The sequence below is a fragment of the Salvelinus namaycush genome, chromosome 1, assembly GCF_016432855.1.
Source record: "Salvelinus namaycush isolate Seneca chromosome 1, SaNama_1.0, whole genome shotgun sequence".
NCBI classification, from domain to species: Eukaryota; Metazoa; Chordata; class Actinopteri; order Salmoniformes; family Salmonidae; genus Salvelinus; species Salvelinus namaycush.
Genome location: NC_052307.1, coordinates 18455171 through 18472785, shown reverse-complemented (window position 1 = coordinate 18472785; position 17615 = coordinate 18455171). Strand labels below are relative to the sequence as shown.

At 43.1% G+C, this 17615-nt stretch overlaps 1 protein-coding gene across 1 annotated transcript; it reads left to right on the top strand.

The window, feature by feature from the left end:
- Nucleotides 1-618: 618 nt before the first annotated feature.
- Nucleotides 619-15110, top strand: LOC120054186 (sia-alpha-2,3-Gal-beta-1,4-GlcNAc-R:alpha 2,8-sialyltransferase-like). Its single transcript, XM_039001637.1, has 4 exons — nt 619-782; nt 3262-3384; nt 3578-4135; nt 14828-15110. The coding sequence occupies exons 1-4, from the start codon at nt 619-621 to the stop codon at nt 15108-15110; spliced, it is 1128 nt and encodes a 375-aa protein (XP_038857565.1).
- Nucleotides 15111-17615: the final 2505 nt, after the last annotated feature.

Sequence of the window (17615 nt, the reverse complement as noted above, 5' to 3'; positions counted from 1 at the left end):
CGAACACCTTTGGGATGAATTGGAACTCTGACTGCAAGCCAGGACTAATTGCGATGCTGATCAGGCTTCCACATTTGCTTAATATTTTGTGCTGCAGTATTTTATACAGTCAGCAAGTAATCTTGGATGGTATGCATACCACTAAGTTAATTGCTCCCATCTGTAAACCCCAGAGAGTTATAATACAGCCATGACACTTTTAGGGTCTTCTTTTCATCTGGGCTCAACAAACACACCGAAATATGTGGAATTATTTCCTGAGGAAAGGGTGCGTAACAGAGCAGTGAGATGTTTGCTGGTTTGATGCGTTGACGTGAATTTCAGATGCATCGCCCTAATGGAATTAATCTGGCTGGAGAGAAATTGCATTTCAGCGCGAAGCCAAGGCAGGGATGATGAGAATGCACGAAGACGGATCGCCAAGGCAGCCGACTGCCATCCAATGACTATCCTGCCCTCTCAACCGCAGTGCACATTTGCCGTCCGTTTTACATGAGAAAACATGTTTCTTTTTTATCATAATACCAATACGTATAGCCAAAATCAGCATCTCGAATCGAGGTGATGAAGGCTCGCACATTTTAATCGCTTTTCTTCAAGGAATGAAAACGCTCCAAGATGGTCCGCATCTCAAACGCCCTGGGTTTGGTCATATTGATGGTCGCTCTTCTCATTTTATCCTTAATAAGTTATGTGTCCATTAGAAAGGACAGCATCTTATCTTCCACAAAATATGACAACATGGGAGGACCACCACGGATAATGTTCCACGCAGGATTTCGGTGAGTAGGCTAAATCAAGACCTTGAAACTCATCATTTTTTATTTTGACATGACTCAAACCACCTGAAATTGTCAAATAATATGTGATTTATGTCACCGACAAGGCGCATGCGTGACAATTTTGTTCCCAATTTTATGTCCACATTGTTCTGTAGGCTATGGCATAATATGGCTAACTGCATCAGGGCCTTAATAAATAATCAAAATAAATAATATTCTGCTGCACGCTACATTAGCCTAATCTAATGCAAATCCCTGCATCAATTACATTTCATTTTTTTAAATGAAAATTCAACTGTAGAATCATTGACAGGAGGTTATTGTTTAAATGTTAAAAAATGCCATATGTGACAACAAATCGTTGCTCTACAAGGAGCCGGATTTCAAACAAGAGAACTGTCCGAGGTGCTGAGTGAACGAATCTAGCCTATTGTGACAAACCCACGCCTGAATGCATGCAGTAAATGGGCTTTGGTCAGTGCTATCCGGAATCCTTGGGACGTCCATACCATAAACCCTTAACCCCTACCCTAACCTTAACCCTTAACTTAACCAGTTTAAAAGTCAACTTCAATGGGGTAGGGACGTCCCACTGATCTCGGATAGCACGGACTGAATAGGCTTGGACAAATAATCGAAATAAAGAATATTCCTCTGCACGCGGCTGTAGCCTAATCTAATGCAAATCCAGCATCAATTATATATATATTTTTTAATGAAAATTCAACTGTAGAATCATTGAATGTCCATAAGTATTCACCCCCCTTTGATTTTTTGCTTCATATTTTGTTGCCTTACGAAGTGGGATTGAAATGGATAATATTTTCATGGTTTGTAATTGATCTACACAAAAGACTCCATATTGTCAAAGTGGAAATAAAATTCTACAAATGTTTCCAAATTAATACAAAATCATTAACTAATATAGGCTAATGTTAGTCGTTGCTTGAGTATTCACCCCCTTGTTTAGGTAAGCCTAAATGAGTTCAGGAGTAAAACGTGGCTTAACAAATAAGTTACATGGACTTACTCTGTGTGAAATAACAGGCATTGACATGATGTTTGAATGACTACTCTGTCCCCCATACATGCAACCTCTCTAAGGTCCCTCAGTCAGGTATTGCATTTCAAGCACAGATTCAACTACAAAGACCAGGGAGCATGGTCAAGGAGCATGGTCAAGTTAATAATTAAGCTGTGTATTAAACCACTCAGATGCAACAAAGATACCGTCATCATTCTGAACTGAGCTGCAGGACAGGAAGGAAACTGCTCTGGGATGTCACCACGAAAAACAGCTACAGAGCTACAGACTGATGGGAGAAAACTGAGGATGGGATCAACAACATTGTAGCAACTCCAAAATAATGACCTAAATGACTGAATGATTGAAAATAACAATATACAGTAAATATAATGAATACAAATATGAAAAAACATGCATTCTGTATGCAACAAAGCACTAAAGCACTACTGCAAGAAAACACAGCAAAGCACTAAAGCACTACTGCAAGAAAACACAGCAAAGCACTAAAGCACTACTGCAAGAAAACACAGCAAAGCACTAAAGCACTACTGCAAGAAAACACAGCAAAACACTAAAGCACTACTGCAAGAAAACACAGCAAAGCACTAAAGCACTACTGCAAGAAAACACAGCAAAGCACTAAAGCACTACTGCAAGAAAACACAGCAAAGCACTAAAGCACTACTGCAAGAAAACACAGCAAAGCACTAAAGCACTACTGCAAGAAAACACAGCAAAGGAATACAATTTTTGGCAAATCTGCCTCCTTACTTTCATAAAAAGAAACGGGATTGCGCAAAGCACATGCAAAATCCTACTTCAAAACCTGCTTCAGTCTGCTTTACACCAGACACTAGGAGAGGAATTAACCTTTCAGCAGGACATTGACCAGGCCAAATCTGCACTGGAGTTGCTTACTAAGAAGACAGTGACTGTTCCTGAGTGGCCAAGTTACAGTTTTGACTGAAATCTGCTTGAAAATCTATGGCAAGACTTGAAAATTGCTGTCTAGTCATGACCCCCAACACCTTGAAAGAGCTTGAAGAATGTAGAAGAATAAGGGGCAAATATTGCACAATCCAGGTGTGCAAAGCTCTTAGAGACTTACCCAAGAAGACTCACAGCTGTAATCACTGCCAAAGGTGTTTCTAACATATATTGGTTCGGTGGGGGGTGAATATTTTTCTAATCAAGGTATACAAGCATTTCATTTTTCATAACATTTTCAAATTGAAGACATTTAAAAAAAAATGTCATTTTGATATTACAGTGTATTTTGTGTAGATCGTTCACAATTTTTTTTTATAAAATCCATTTGAATCCCACTTTGTAACACAATAAAATGTGAATAAATCCAAGGGGGTGAATACTTATGATACTCACTGTAATGCTTACAGTACATGCTGACAATATCAACAGTGTCTTTACTAAGGGAAACTCTCTTCCTCTCAGGTCACAGTTTGCCCTGAATTTCCTGGACCCATCCTTCATCCCATTAACCCATGCTCTGAATGAGGAGCTGCATGGGAAACCATACAAATGGAAATTTAATAGGACCGCTTTTTATCAGCAAAGGTATTATGATTATGTGGGATATCTGTAATAATCTGTAGAAACTTTTATATTGTTTGTAAAGCAGTTTAACAGAATACTGTTTGTGTTTAGTAAAACATTACAGTTTATTTGCCATTTGCAGTTGGCTACATAACTACATTTTGTAGAAACAGCAGCTGTGAGCTGATATTTTGATCTGTTAACTACCTTTCAGGAAAGAGATCTTCCATTACATTGATGTGGCCAACAACTTCTCCCTCACCAAGAACGGTGTACGCGTCGGCCAGCTGATGCACTTCGACTTCTCCAGTCACAAGTATGTCTTCTCCATAAACAACAACCTGAAGTCACTGCTTCCTGATGCTTCGCCCATCCAGAACAAGCACTACAACGTGTGTGCCGTGGTGGGTAACAGTGGGATCCTGACAGGCAGTCACTGTGGGCCAGAGATCGACAGCGCCGACTTTATCTTCCGCTGCAACTTCGCCCCTACCGACTCTTACTACAAGGATGTGGGCCGGAAGACCAACCTCACCACTTTTAACCCCAGCATCCTGGAGAGTTACTACAACAATCTGCTGACCATCCAGGACCGCAACAACTTCTTTCTCAACCTGAAGAAGCTGGAGGGGGCCATTTTGTGGATCCCTGCGTTTTTCCTCCACACCTCGGCCACCGTCACACGGACCCTGGTGGACTTCTTTGTTGAGCACAAGGGGCAGCTGAAGATCAAGCTGGCCTGGCCGGGAAACATCATGCAGGATGTCAACAAGTATGGAGAAGGAAGGGACTGAGTTTTGTGCCAGAGTTCTGGGCATCAGAGCAGTCATGGGTGGTTTAGTTCTCACTTTCAGACACCATTGTTACTACAAACTGTACATGTTTTTAAAAATGCTGGATTGCAGGCCTTGGGTCACTTAGTTGTGTTGTGTTCTTTAAAAAGAGCAGGGTTGGGTTGTTGATGCTGGGTTATTGAGATATAACCCAACAGAGGTATGGATTAATAGGGGCGTGGCTTTTAGGTGTTTTTTGCCACCGGTGATAGTAAATGTCATTCCTGTTCATCTGTTCTATACCGGATGTTACGGTTAAACACTTCAAGCTTTTATGAGGCTTGCAGAAGGCTTACAGGAAAACTCCACCCCAAAAACATATTTTGGTATTTATTTCATTAGTCCATTGTTGATATAGTCCTAAAAATGTGTTGTATGTCAGCAATCAAGTTAAGATATATATCTTTCAAAATTAAAAAATACAGCCGGTATGATGCATTTTGCATCATATGTTGCTAGGCCTCTAATAAGCCACTTTTATGTTCCCCAGCAAGAAAGCCAAATAATGTCACTCAAAGAGAAGGGGTACTAACAAAGAGTCACTGACCACAACCAAAATGAAACAGGTGGGGTTTTAGGAGGGGTTCTGAAAGACACTCATGGGGGTGACCACTGAAAGTTGACTAGCAACAACAACTGGGACCTAAAAGACACCCACCATGACCGCCCACTAAATTTGCCCAAGAAGAGGCGAACAAAAAAAAACACACCAAACAGTAAGACAGTAAGCAAAACAAAAATGGGAGCAAAACGAAAACTGGGAAGATCAGATAAAGGATTGTTTTAACTCTCTACATCTCTCAAGACAACTGGAGCACTGGGCCAGCCACTCGTAAATATCACCTCGGTCAGCACAGGTGAAACACCTTCCCACTAACGAGATGACAATGAGGTGACACCAATCGGTGCGCCCCATGTGCTAGCATGCATCCTCAAAATATAAATGGAAAAACCAAAGCCTGTAACACCTTCCCCCTTAAGACAACAAATATATCCTATGTTTGTTGGACAAGTTTGCTCTCAACTAACAGAAAATAACCACCATCTCACAACATGATCAACTTAAATGCATCACCTTCTCCAATATAAACATTGTGTCTACTGGCTGTCAATAATTCAAACCAGCCAGAACAGCCACTTTTTTTTGGTAAATATGCAGTGAATACAGAACGTATTCAGACCCCTTCACTTTTTCCACATTTTGTTAAATTACCTTATTATTTATTTAAAATGTATTAAATAGATTTTTTTCCCATCAATCTACACACAATACCCCATAATGGTAAAGCAAAAACTGGTTTTTAGAAAAAAAACGGAAATATTACATTTACATAAGTATTCAGACCCTTTACTCAGTACTTTGTTGAAGCACCTTTGACAGTCAGAGACTTGTCCTGAAGCCACTCCTGCATTGTCTTGGATGTGTGCTTAGGGTCGTTGTCCTGTTGGAAGGTGAACCTTCGCCCCAGTCTGAGGTCCTGAGCGCTCAGGAGCAGGTTTTCATCAAGGATCTCTCTGTACTTTGCTCTGTTCATTATTGCCCTCAATCCTGACTAGTCTCCCAGTCCCTGTCTCTGAATAACATCCCCACAGCATGATGCTGCCACCACCATGCTTCACCTTAGGGATGGTGCCAGGTTTCTTCCAGATGTGATGCTTGGCATTCAGGCCAAAGAGTTCAATCTTGGTTTCATAATTTCTTTCATGGTCGGAGAGTCCTTTAGGTGCCTTTTGACAAACTCCAAGCGGGCTGTCATGTGCCTTACTGAGGAGTGGCTTCCAACTGGCCACTCTACCATAAAGGCCTGATTGGTGGAGTGCTGCAGAGATGGTTGTCCTTCTGGAAGGCTCTCCCATCTCCACAGAGGAACTCTGGATCTCTATCAGAGTGACCATCGGGTTCTTGGTTACCTCCCGACCAAGGCCCTTCTCCCCCGATTTCTCAGTTTGCCCAGGCTGCCAGCTCTAGGAAGAGTCTTGGTGGTTCCAAACTTCTTCTTCAAAAATTTTTTTTTTATTATTATTATTTTTAAAATTATTATTATTTTTTTAATCTCATTTTCTCCCCAATTTTCGTGGTATCCAATCACTAGTAATTACTATCTTGTCTCATCGCTACAACTCCCGTACGGGCTCGGGAGAGACGAAGGTCGAAAGCCATGCGTCCTCCGAAGCACAACCCAACCAAGCCGCACTGCTTCTTAACACAGCGCGCCTCCAACCCGGAAGCCAGCCGCACCAATGTGTCGGAGGAAACACCGTGTACCTGGCCCCCTTGGTTAGCGCGCACTGCGCCCAGCCCGCCACAGGAGTCGCTGGAGCGCGATGAGACAAGGATATCCCTACCGGCCAAACCCTCCCTAACCCGGACGACGCTATGCCAATTGTGCGTCGCCCCACGGACCTCCCGGTCGCGGCCGGCTGCGACAGAGCCTGGGCGCGAACCCAGAGACTCTGGTGGCGCAGTTAGCACTGCGATGCAGTGCCCTAGACCACTGCGCCACCCGGGAGGCCCCCACTTCTTCCATTTAAGAATAATGGAGGCCACTGTGTTCTTGGTACCCTTCCCCAGATCTGTGTATCGACACAATCCTATCTCAGAGTTCTACTGACAATTCCTTCAACCTCATTGCTTGGTTTTTACTCTGCCATGCACTGTCAACAGTGGGACCTTATATAAACAGGTGTGTGCCTTTCCAAATCATGTCCAGTCGATTGAATTTACCACAGGTGGACTCCAATCAAGTTGTAGAAACATCTCAAGGATGATCAATGGAAACAGGATGCAACTGAGCTCAATTTCGAGTCTCATAACAAAGGGTCTGAATACTTATGTAAAAAAGATATTTCTGTTTCTTATTTTTTATACATTTGCAAACATTTCTAAAGACCTGTTTTTGCTTTGTCATTATGGGGTATTGTATGTAGATTGATGAGGGAAAACATTTATTTAATCCATTTTAGAATAAGGTTACAACGTAACAAAATGTGGAAAAGGGGTCAAGGGGTCTGAATACTTTCCGAATGCACTGTAGTGTATGTACTTTAAAAAATATATATAGTACCAGTCAAGATTTTGGACACTCGTACTCATTCAGGGGTTTCTTTATTTTTACTATTTTCTACATTGTACAGTCTGGAGGAGATAAAGAAGCAACACATTGTAGAAAAATAGTGAAGACATCAAAACTATGAAATAACACATATGGAATCATGTAATAACCTAAAAAGAGTTAAACAAATCAAAATATATTTTAGATTTTAGATTCTTCAAAAAGTAGCCACCCTTTGCCTTGATGACATTTTTGCACACTCTTGGCATTCTCTCTACCAGCTTCACCTGGAATGCTTTTCCAACAGTCTTGAAGGAGTTCCCTCATATGCTGAGCACATGCGGGCTGCTTTTCCTTCACTCAGCGGTCCAACTCATCCCAAACTATCTCAATTGGTTTGATGTCGGTTGATTGTGGAGGCCAGGTCATCTGATGCAGTACTCCATCACTCTCCTTCTTGGTCAAATAGCCCTTACACAGCCTGGAGATGTGTTGGGATCATTGTCCTGTTGAAAAACAAATGATAGTTGTCACGCCCTGTGACTAGGGTGGGTACTCTAGTGTTGTATGTCTAGAGTTTTGTATGTCTAGGGTTTTGTATGTCTAGGGTTGTTGTAGGTCTAGGGGTTTTGTATTTCTATGAGAGACAGCTGTTTATCGTTGTCTCTGATTGGGGATCATATTTAGGCAGCCCTGTTTCCCACTTTCTGTTGTGGGATCTTGTCTATGTGTAGTTGCCTGTCAGCACTCGTTTGTATAGCTTCACGTTTCGTTTAGTTATTTTGTTAGTTTGTTTAGTGTTTCATTCTTTAATAAATAAGAATGTACGCATACCACGCTGCGCCTTGGTCCGATCCTTATAACGAACATGACAGAAGATCCCACCAAAAATGGACCAAGCAGCTTGTTCAGGAGGAATGGACCTGGGAGGAGATTTTGGATGGAGCAGGACCCTGGACGCAGGCTGGGGAGTATCGCCTTCCTAAGGAGGAGATAGAGGCAGCGAAAGCGGAACGGCAATATTACGAGGAGTTGTACCAACGAGACAAGCACGAGAGGCAGCCCTATAATTTTTTGGGGGGGGGAACACGGGGAGATTGGCTGAGTCAGGTTGGAGACCTGAGCCAACTCCTCGTGCTTACCGTCGGGAGCATGTGACTGGTCAGACACCATGTTACGCAGTGATGCGCACGGTGTTCTAGTTCGCATTCATAGCCCGGTGCGCTCTATTCCAGCTCCTCGCATTTGCCGGGCTAGAATGGGCATCCAGCCAGGACCGATGGTGCCGGCTCAGCGCACCTGGTCTCCAGTACACCTCCTTGGACCAGGATATCCTGCGCCGGCTCTGCGTACTGTGTCTCCGGTGCGTCTGCACAGCCCAGTACGTCCTTTGCTAGCGCCCCGCACTTGCCGGGCTCAAGTGAGCATCCAGCCAGAAAGCATTGTGTCAGCTCTACGCTCCAGATCTGCAGTGCGCCTCCACAGTCCAGTACGTCCTGTGCCTCCTCCCCGCACTCGCCCTGAGGTGCGTGTCTTCAGCCCGGTACCACCTGTACCTGTCCCACGCATCAGACCTCCAGTGCGCCTCCACAGTCCAATACGCCCTGTGCCTCCTCTCCGCACTCGCCCTGAGGTGCGTGTCATCAGCCCGGTACCACCTGTACCGGTCCCACGCATCAGGTCTCCAGTGCGCCTCCACAGTCCAGTACGTCCTGTGCCTCCTCTCCGCACTTGCCCTGAGGTGCGTGTCATCAGCCCGGTACCACCTGTACCGATCCCATGCATCAGACCTCCAGTGCACCTCCACAGTCCAGTACGTCCTGTTCCTGCTCCTCGCACTCACCCTGAGGTGCGTGTTCCCAGCCCGGTACCACCAGTGCCGGCACCACGCATCAGACCTCCAGTGTGCCTCCACAGTCCAATACGCCCTGTGCCTCCTCTCCGCACTCGCCCTGAGGTGCATGTCATCAGCCCGGTACCACCAGTACCGGTCCCACGCATCAGGTCTCCAGTGGGCCTCCACAGTCCAGTACCTCCTGTGCCTCCTTTCCGCACTTGCCCTGAGGTGCGTGTCATTAGCTCGGTACCACCTGTCCCGATCCCACGCATCAGACCTCCAGTGCCCCTCCACAGTCCAGTACGTCCTGTTCCTGCTCCTCGCACTCGCCCTGAGGTGCGTAATCCCAGCCCAGTACCACCAGTGCCGGCACCACGCATCAGACCTCCAGTGCGCCTCCACAGTCCAGTACGTCCTGTGCCTCCTCCCCAGCACTCGCCCTGAGGTGCGTGTCATCAGCCCGGTACCACCAGTACCGGTCCCACGCATCATGCCTCCAGTGCGCCTCCACAGTCCAGAGCTTCCGGCGACAGTTCCCAGTCCAGAGCTTCCGGTGACAGTTCCCAGTCCAGAGCTTCCGGCGACAGTTCCCAGTCCAGAGCTTCCGGCGACAGTTCCCAGTCCAGAGCTTCCGGAGACAGTTCCCAGTCCAGAGCTTCCGGCGACAGTTCCCAGTCCAGAGCTTCCGGCGACAGTTCCCAGTCCGGAACCTTCAACGACGGGCCACAGTCCGGAACCTCCAACGACGGTCCACAGTCCGGAACCTCCAACGACGGTCCACAGTCCGGAACCTCCAACGACGGTCCACAGTCCGGAACCTCCAACGACGGTCCACAGTCCGGAACCTCCAACGACGGTCCACAGTCCGGGGTCTCCGGCGACGATCCCAGTCCGGGGTCTCCGGCGACGGTCCCCAGTCCGGGGTCTCCGGCGACGGTCCCCAGTCCGGGGTCTCAGGCGACGGTCCCCAGCCCTGGGTCTCCGGCGACGGTCCCCAGTCCGGGGTCTCCGGCGATGGTCCCCAGTCCGGGGTCTCCGGCGATGATCCGCTGTCCAGAGCCTCCGGCAATGATCCATGGTCCGGTTCTACCAAAGCCAAGGGATTAGCGTAAGGAGGGGGGGCTGCGTCCAGAACCGGAGCCGCCACCGAAGGTAGATGCCCACCCGGACCCTCCCCTATAGGTTCAGGTTTGTGGCCGGGAGTCCGCACCTTTGGGTGGGGGGGGGGTACTGTCACGCCCTGACCTTAGATATCTCTGTTTTCTATATATTTTGGTTAGGTCAGGGTGTGACTAGGGTGGGTACTCTAGTGTTGTATGTCTAGGGTTTTGTATGTCTAGGGTTTTGTATGTCTAGGGTTGTTGTAGGTCTAGGGGTTTTGTATTTCTATGTTGGCCTGATATGGTTCCCAATCAGAGACAGCTGTTTATCGTTGTCTCTGATTGAGGATCATATTTAGGCAGCCCTGTTTCCCACTTTCTGTTGTGGGATCTTGTCTATGTGTAGTTGCCTGTCAGCACTTGTTTGTATAGCTTCACGTTTCGTTTTGTTATTTTGTTAATTTGTTTAGTGTTTCATTCTTTAATAAATAAGAATGTACGCATACCACGCTGCGCCTTGGTCCGATCCTTATAACGAACGTGACAATAGTTCCACTAAGCGCAAACCAGATGGGATGGCGTATCACTACAGAATGCTGTGGTACTGTAGCCATGCTGGTTAAGTGTGCCTTGAATTCTAAATAAATCACATACAGTGTCACAGAATCTCAAATATAAAATACATTTTGATTTGTTTAACACTTATTTTGGTTACTACATGATTCCATGTGTGTTAACACAGTTCTGATGTCTTCACAATTTTTCTACAATGTAGAAAATAGGAAAAATAAAGAAAAACCTTTGAATGAGTAGATGTGTCCAAACTTTTGACTGGTAATGTAACCAGTTTCTGACGTGTCAGACAAAGGCATTACACCCTCCAAAATGAAGAACTGGGCTGCCCCAGTATCTCGCAGTATCTTCACTGGCTGCTTAACAGCATCTGCAGAGACACAAACCCGTCTGAAACAAAGGGTTCATACACATCTGATACAAAATATTGTTTAGGAGATACACCAGTTCCAACCAGAGACTTAATGGGACCTCTTTGGGCTAGGTGTGCCGCTAGCGTCCCACCACAACAACATCCGGTGAAATTGCAGAGCGCAAAATTCAAAATACAAAGATCGTAATATTAAACATTCATGAAAATACAAGTGTCTTACATCGTTTAAAAGCTTAACTTCTTGTTAATCCAACCAATCAGATTTCAAAAAGGCTTTACAGCGAAAGCATACCATGCAATTATCTGAGGACAGCGCCCCACACCATAATACTTTTCCAAACCAGCACAGGCGTCACAAAATTACAAATAACGATAAAATAAATCACTTACCTTTGAAGATCTTCCTCTGTTTGCAATCCCAAGGGTCCCAGCTACACAACAAATGGTTGTTTTAAAGTCCTTCTTTATATCCCAAAAATGTCAGTTTAGTTGGCGCGCTTGATTCAGTAATCCACTCGTTCAACTTGCATACAAACGAATCCAAAAAGTTACCAGCAAAGTTCGTCCAAACAGGTCAAACGATGTTTCTAATTAATCCTCAGGTACTCTAATATCTAAATAAACAATAACATTTAAAACGGAGAAGAATACTTTTCTAATGAGAGACACCTTGGAAAAACTACAACTACTCGTTCGTTAAAAAAAAACAAGCCTGAAACCCTTTCTAAAGACTGTTGATATCTAGTGGAAGCCATTGGAACTGCAATCTGAGAGGAATTCTTTTGAATATCCCATAGGCTTGCATTGAAATGGCCCGTGACCTCAAAAAAAATAAATCCGAATGGATTCTCCCCGGGGTTTCACCTGCTATATCAGTTCTGTTATACTCACAGACATTATTTTAACAGTTGTAGAAACTTCAGAGTGTTGTCTATCCAATGCTACCAATTATATGCATATCCTAGCTTCTGGGCCTGAGTAACAGGCAGTTTACTTTGTCATCCGGAATTCAGGATACTGCCCCCTAGCCTTAAAAAGTTAATGGGCTGGAGTGCTCCCACAACAAGAAACAGCTTTTTCTCTCTTTCTCATTCTCACAGCAGTAATTACAAACTGTCGGATACAAAAAAAAAAGATTTTATCTTTGGGCACTGTAGAAAAGGACTGAAACCTTGAGGTAGGAGGTGACTTCTCTGGATTGCTTTTTGCGTAGGGATAACTACTGGGTGCTTTATTTGTGAAAGTAGTTTTATGTGTCAACACAAACTCATCTGCCAGAACTGTAGCTTTCTTAAGAGTGAGATCCTTGTGCTCATCAATGTATTGTAGGTAGCAACCCTTTCGTGAAGCCAATTCTTGAATTGCTCGAGAAGTATGAGTTTCTTTAAATCCTCAAGGTCCCTGACATCTTGAGAACCACAACACTGATCAAAAAGACATGCTTGTTCCCTTGCTAACTCAACATGGCTTTGTGATTCTGTCTTTCGTAATTTACGGAATTGTTGTCTGTATGCCTCTGGGACCTACTCATAAGCCTGAAGGATAGTAGCTTTAAAAGTTTAATAATCTGAACTCTGGTCAAGAGATAAAGCGGCGTACACTTTCTGACTTTACCCACAAGAACACTTTGGAGGAGCAGTGACCAAATGTCTCGCGACAATTTTAGGGATGTTGCAATCCGCTCAAACAGAGTAAAATATACATCCACCTCCTTTTCATTGAAAGCGATACAAGTCGGCTGTTCCGACAAAGATCAAACTCTGTTGAGGGTGCAGGATAGCCTGATTGGATTCGGAGCACTTCCAGATCCATCTCTCTTAATCACTTAATTGAATGGCATTCTTGTTCTAGTCTGGTGTCGTGACTTTACTTTCATTAATCTGATGACTGTTATTTATCTAATCAACTAACTACGTTTAATTGTTATCATGTAACAATTAACTGATTATGAATTTGGGGCACCACGAGAGCGGTTGTTTAAAGAGTTACCATCTCCAGAATTAAACTCTAAACTCTAAATCACATCCATAAAACAGTCAACCTATTAATCATAACCTCGTATCATATCGTCATTCTGAACAGTCGTAACCTCCTGCATCTGCAAAAACCCCAGCCTTACTTATGATTCATTACTACACAAATTGGTTTAATTATTTATTTACTAACTAACTAAATGATAACACAGGATAAACATGCACACTTAACACATTACAAACAGGTCCCGAGCGGACTGACACAACATATGGTGGCTTGTTACAAAGGAGATGGAGAGGAAGGGAGAGAGAGAGTCACTTCTCTCACAGTAATCATATACTTTGCACACGAACCGCCGCCCATTTGGAGAAAGAAATCATGAATGTATTTACGTGTGAATGCCTTCGTTTGCCATTTATCTCAGTCAGAACCAGGCCTTCTTATGAAGGGTGTTAGGCCTTTCTGCGGCACGCTTGTAAGCCTCTGATTGTCTCTTCTACTCGTCTCTTCTACTGTTGCTCTCCTCTGCCGTCGCCCGGAATCCGTCGATGCGTCGGGTAGTCCTGAACAGAGCTACAGAACTCACTCTGCTTCCACTTGCTCTGGAAGATAGGCTAGCCAGCCGTGTTGATGGTTCCCATTGGGTGATGAGAGTAGCGTACTACAGTGATTTGAGAAAAGTAGTAGAATGGTCCCACTTAAATTCGCTTTTCTAGATACTTTACTTAGGACAGCAAATCAGCTGTACCAGTGATTGTCCGGGAGGTGAGCTTCTCGCCTCTACTTCGTGCTAATATTCAGAGTTTGAACCACTTTGGACGTGAGCTGCAGCTACACGCCTCTATGGTCTGAATGTTCATTTCTTTCCCAATCCTTTTATGCACTCTGGTCGAAAGGGCCTACAATACTCAAGGGAAAGAAGATCCCGGACAAGCCCCCATTTTGTTATGTTCCCCAGCAAGAAAACCAAATAATGTCACCCAAACAGAAGGGGGAACTATCAAAGAGTCACTGACCACAACGAAACAGGTGGGGTTTTAGGAGGGGTTTCCTAAAGACACTCATGGGGCTGTCCACTGAAAGTTGACTAGCAACAACAACTGGGACCTAAAAGACACCCACCATGAGCACCCACTAAATTTGATAAAGAACAGGCGAACAAAATAAAAACCCACACCAAACTTAAAGGCAGGAAGTGGAACAAGAAGAAAACAGGGAGAGCCAACAAAAAGTGTTAATCCTCCACATCTCTCAAGACAACTGGAGCACTGGGCCAGCCACTCTAAAATATCACCTGGACCAGCACAGGTGAAACACATTCTCACTAACGAGATGACAAACCAGCACAGGTGTAATGCATACTATACTGACTAACAAAATATTAATGGGAAAACTAAAGCCTGTAACAGCTACACCTCCTGAAAATAACCTGGATCAACCCAGCATGAAAGTGAATAAAACCCAACTGATGGTTACATTAACCCATGTTTTAGTTAATCTCAACAACCCAACATGTTGGGTTATTCATTAAACCCAACTGTATGGGTCAAAATAACCCAGAGTGTGTTCTGTCCATTATTTACCCAGCACTGGGTTACAAAAAACCCCAATTTGGGTTGTTTTTAACCCCACATTTTTTAGAGTGTAGATGTTCTGTCGAACAATTCATTGTCCATAGCTTACACATAATTGTTTTTATTGTGTTGACTTTTTCCCCACAGATATTGGAAGACCAAGAACCTGTCTCTCAAGCGACTGAGCACTGGTATCCTCATGTACACTCTGGCCTCGGCCATGTGTGAGGAGATCCATCTGTATGGCTTCTGGCCCTTCGGCTGGGATCCCAACACAGGCAAGGAGCTGCCCTACCACTACTACGACAAGAAAGGAACCAAGTTCACCACCAAGTGGCAGGAGACCCACCAGCTGCCCAGTGAGTTTAAGTTGCTCTACAAGATGCATGGAGAAGGTGTGACCAAGCTGAGCCTTTCACACTGTTCTTAGACATTCCATCCTGGGTGACCGGGCTTAAGAGATTCATTTGGTGACGCTCCAATACAGCAGCTGACCTTGCGCTCACGTAATATATTTTGTGACTCAAAGCAGACAATGCATGATTTAGAATTAATACTTTTATATTACGCTTTCACTCTAGAAACACACTATCATATCACCACTGCATCTTGCCTCAGCTTTGTCCAATGTATGTAATTCACACTAACACTTTGGGTTGCGAGGAACATGGCGGAATATTCCAGATGTGGATTACTTGTTGATGATGACATCACAATGTATGTTATGCTGAATATATCACACTATAATAGTACTCATCATACAATATTTCACATCACTTTATTTGCATTGCTACCATAATTGTGTGGATAAATAGATCAATAAAACACACATAACCTATTTCAACAAGAAAACACAAGGGAATACATTTAATGCAAAATAATCACTATTTCCAAACAGGGTTTTTCATAGTGTAGGGGTCGGGTGGGGGGCATACTGTAATTGTTATTAGGTTGTAGCCTTATTTCAAAGGGATTTGATTGTTCTTCTGCATAGTCTCAGGGATGGAGTTGAAATCAGTGTTTTTTTTCTAATCAGATTCAAATGCCTCCACTGAGGTGCAAACAGACACACTGTCTATTTTCCAGCCCTTTTGAGCATACAGTGAAACGCCACAGGTGCCAGTAGACAGACAATGGGCCCAGCCAGCACACTGCACTGTTATCAGATTTGTTTACAAGGCCTCTTTATGTATGTAAATTGCTGCCCTATATAGATAAAGATACTGCAGTGATAGCCCTAGTCCCACTATTTTATTGGGATTCTGGTGATAGCTCTGGTAATATTTCAGTTTGAGGATGAATAATCTGCATTCCAACACCAAGCCATAGACTGAATTTAATTACAGTAAACTTTAAAGTACATGTATATTGTTGTTATCATCATCATTAAGATTAAGAATTAAAGATGCACTATGCAGAGATGGCTCCGTCATTTCCTGGTTCAAAAAATTTGAATAGTTTGCCTAATTTCAGTTTATGTGATAACAAGCAAGTATAGTGTAGATAATCATCGTACCATCCAAACCTCTGTGAAATATATTTTCCATAACCAAACATGTTGGATTTTCAGCTGTTTGAAGCTGGTGTACAAAAACTAAAGTAATAGATGCAAAAACAAAACTTAAGAACGGGAAGCATAGAAATAACGCACCTAGAACAGATCTACAGCTCCTTAGACTTGCTTTTCAATGTGAATTTGGTCGGGCCCCCAAAAAGTTACATATTGCAGCTTTTATTTTTAAAGTGTCTGTGTTCTGTTTTAGTTTCAAATGACTTCAAATCTTATATTTTCAAAATACGATAGAACATCATAGTGATAAAAGTGAAAGGGATTTCACCAATCACTCTTCACATTGTGGGAATCAGTGGGATGCATACAGTAATATATATATATATATATATATATATATATATATATATATATATATATATATATATATATATTATGTATTGAACCACCTCAAATGAACACTACTTCCTATCTTTAGTCAATAACACATCACTATTGTTATGACCCATGTAGCAACACAGGGAAATGTTTTGCATTCTACCACATAGACATTACTTTGACTTTTTAACCAGATATTAATGTTTTGATTAATAATTATAGCATCTTGTACAAAGAGCATGATACACTATTGAATGGCATTGCATGTAAGAGACTAACAAATGTTCAAGGCTAGTTTTATACAACTTTTTTGAAGGAGATTATGTTTCGAGGGGATAAGAGTGTTTTTTGTTATTATTTGTATTTGTGATGATATTTTAATTGAAATATCACCAGAAATTATATGAAAGTTGTTTTAAAGCATAAATTCCTATCAAACCACTGGGACCAAAATGATTAGTTTTACCTTTCTGACAATGAAAGAACTAATGTAACTTTATTTTTTATATCTCTAGATTATCTTTACTCTTCTCAGCAAAATGTTATATGAAAAATATCAAGTCAAGCTTCACTATGTTAGAGGATTGGGTATGGATTGGACATTGTCTGTACTTAACCATTGATGTCAGTACAATGACTTTGCTCAAATGGTACCTAATGATAGCCACATGACTCACAGCACATGCACTCATTGGGAAGGTGGTGACCCTGCTTATGAGTTCAGATTTACTATGCTCATGAACCAGATCATTGGTTCTTTTCAAGTTCTTCAGTCTTAAATGGATGATGTATGCCCACAGAAGTATTTTAGAACATACCAATTTGTTTTCCCATCATAGGACTGTCTGTCATCATTATAATAATACAAATATATGATACAAATGTGCCATTAGTTTGTTAGGTAGTACTTTACTCTTAGTCCATACCCTGAATATGTAGATTAGATTTGAAATGTAATTAGATTTTTCCCTCTTAGAATGTTTATTTCATATAAGTAAATATACCAACGAATGCCCATTAAAACTAGACATGTTAATTTATCTGAAT

What these genes read in the sequence shown, in the direction of transcription:
- LOC120054186 (XM_039001637.1), top strand. Translation starts at nt 619, where the DNA reads ATGGTCCGCATCTCAAACGCCCTGGGTTTGGTCATATTGATGGTCGCT. An exon ending in ATGTTCCACGCAGGATTTCG is followed by an intron (nt 783 to 3,261) that starts GTGAGTAGGCTA and finishes TCTTCCTCTCAG; the next exon opens with GTCACAGTTTGCCCTGAATT. An exon ending in ATCATGCAGGATGTCAACAA is followed by an intron (nt 4,136 to 14,827) that starts GTATGGAGAAGG and finishes TTTTCCCCACAG; the next exon opens with ATATTGGAAGACCAAGAACC.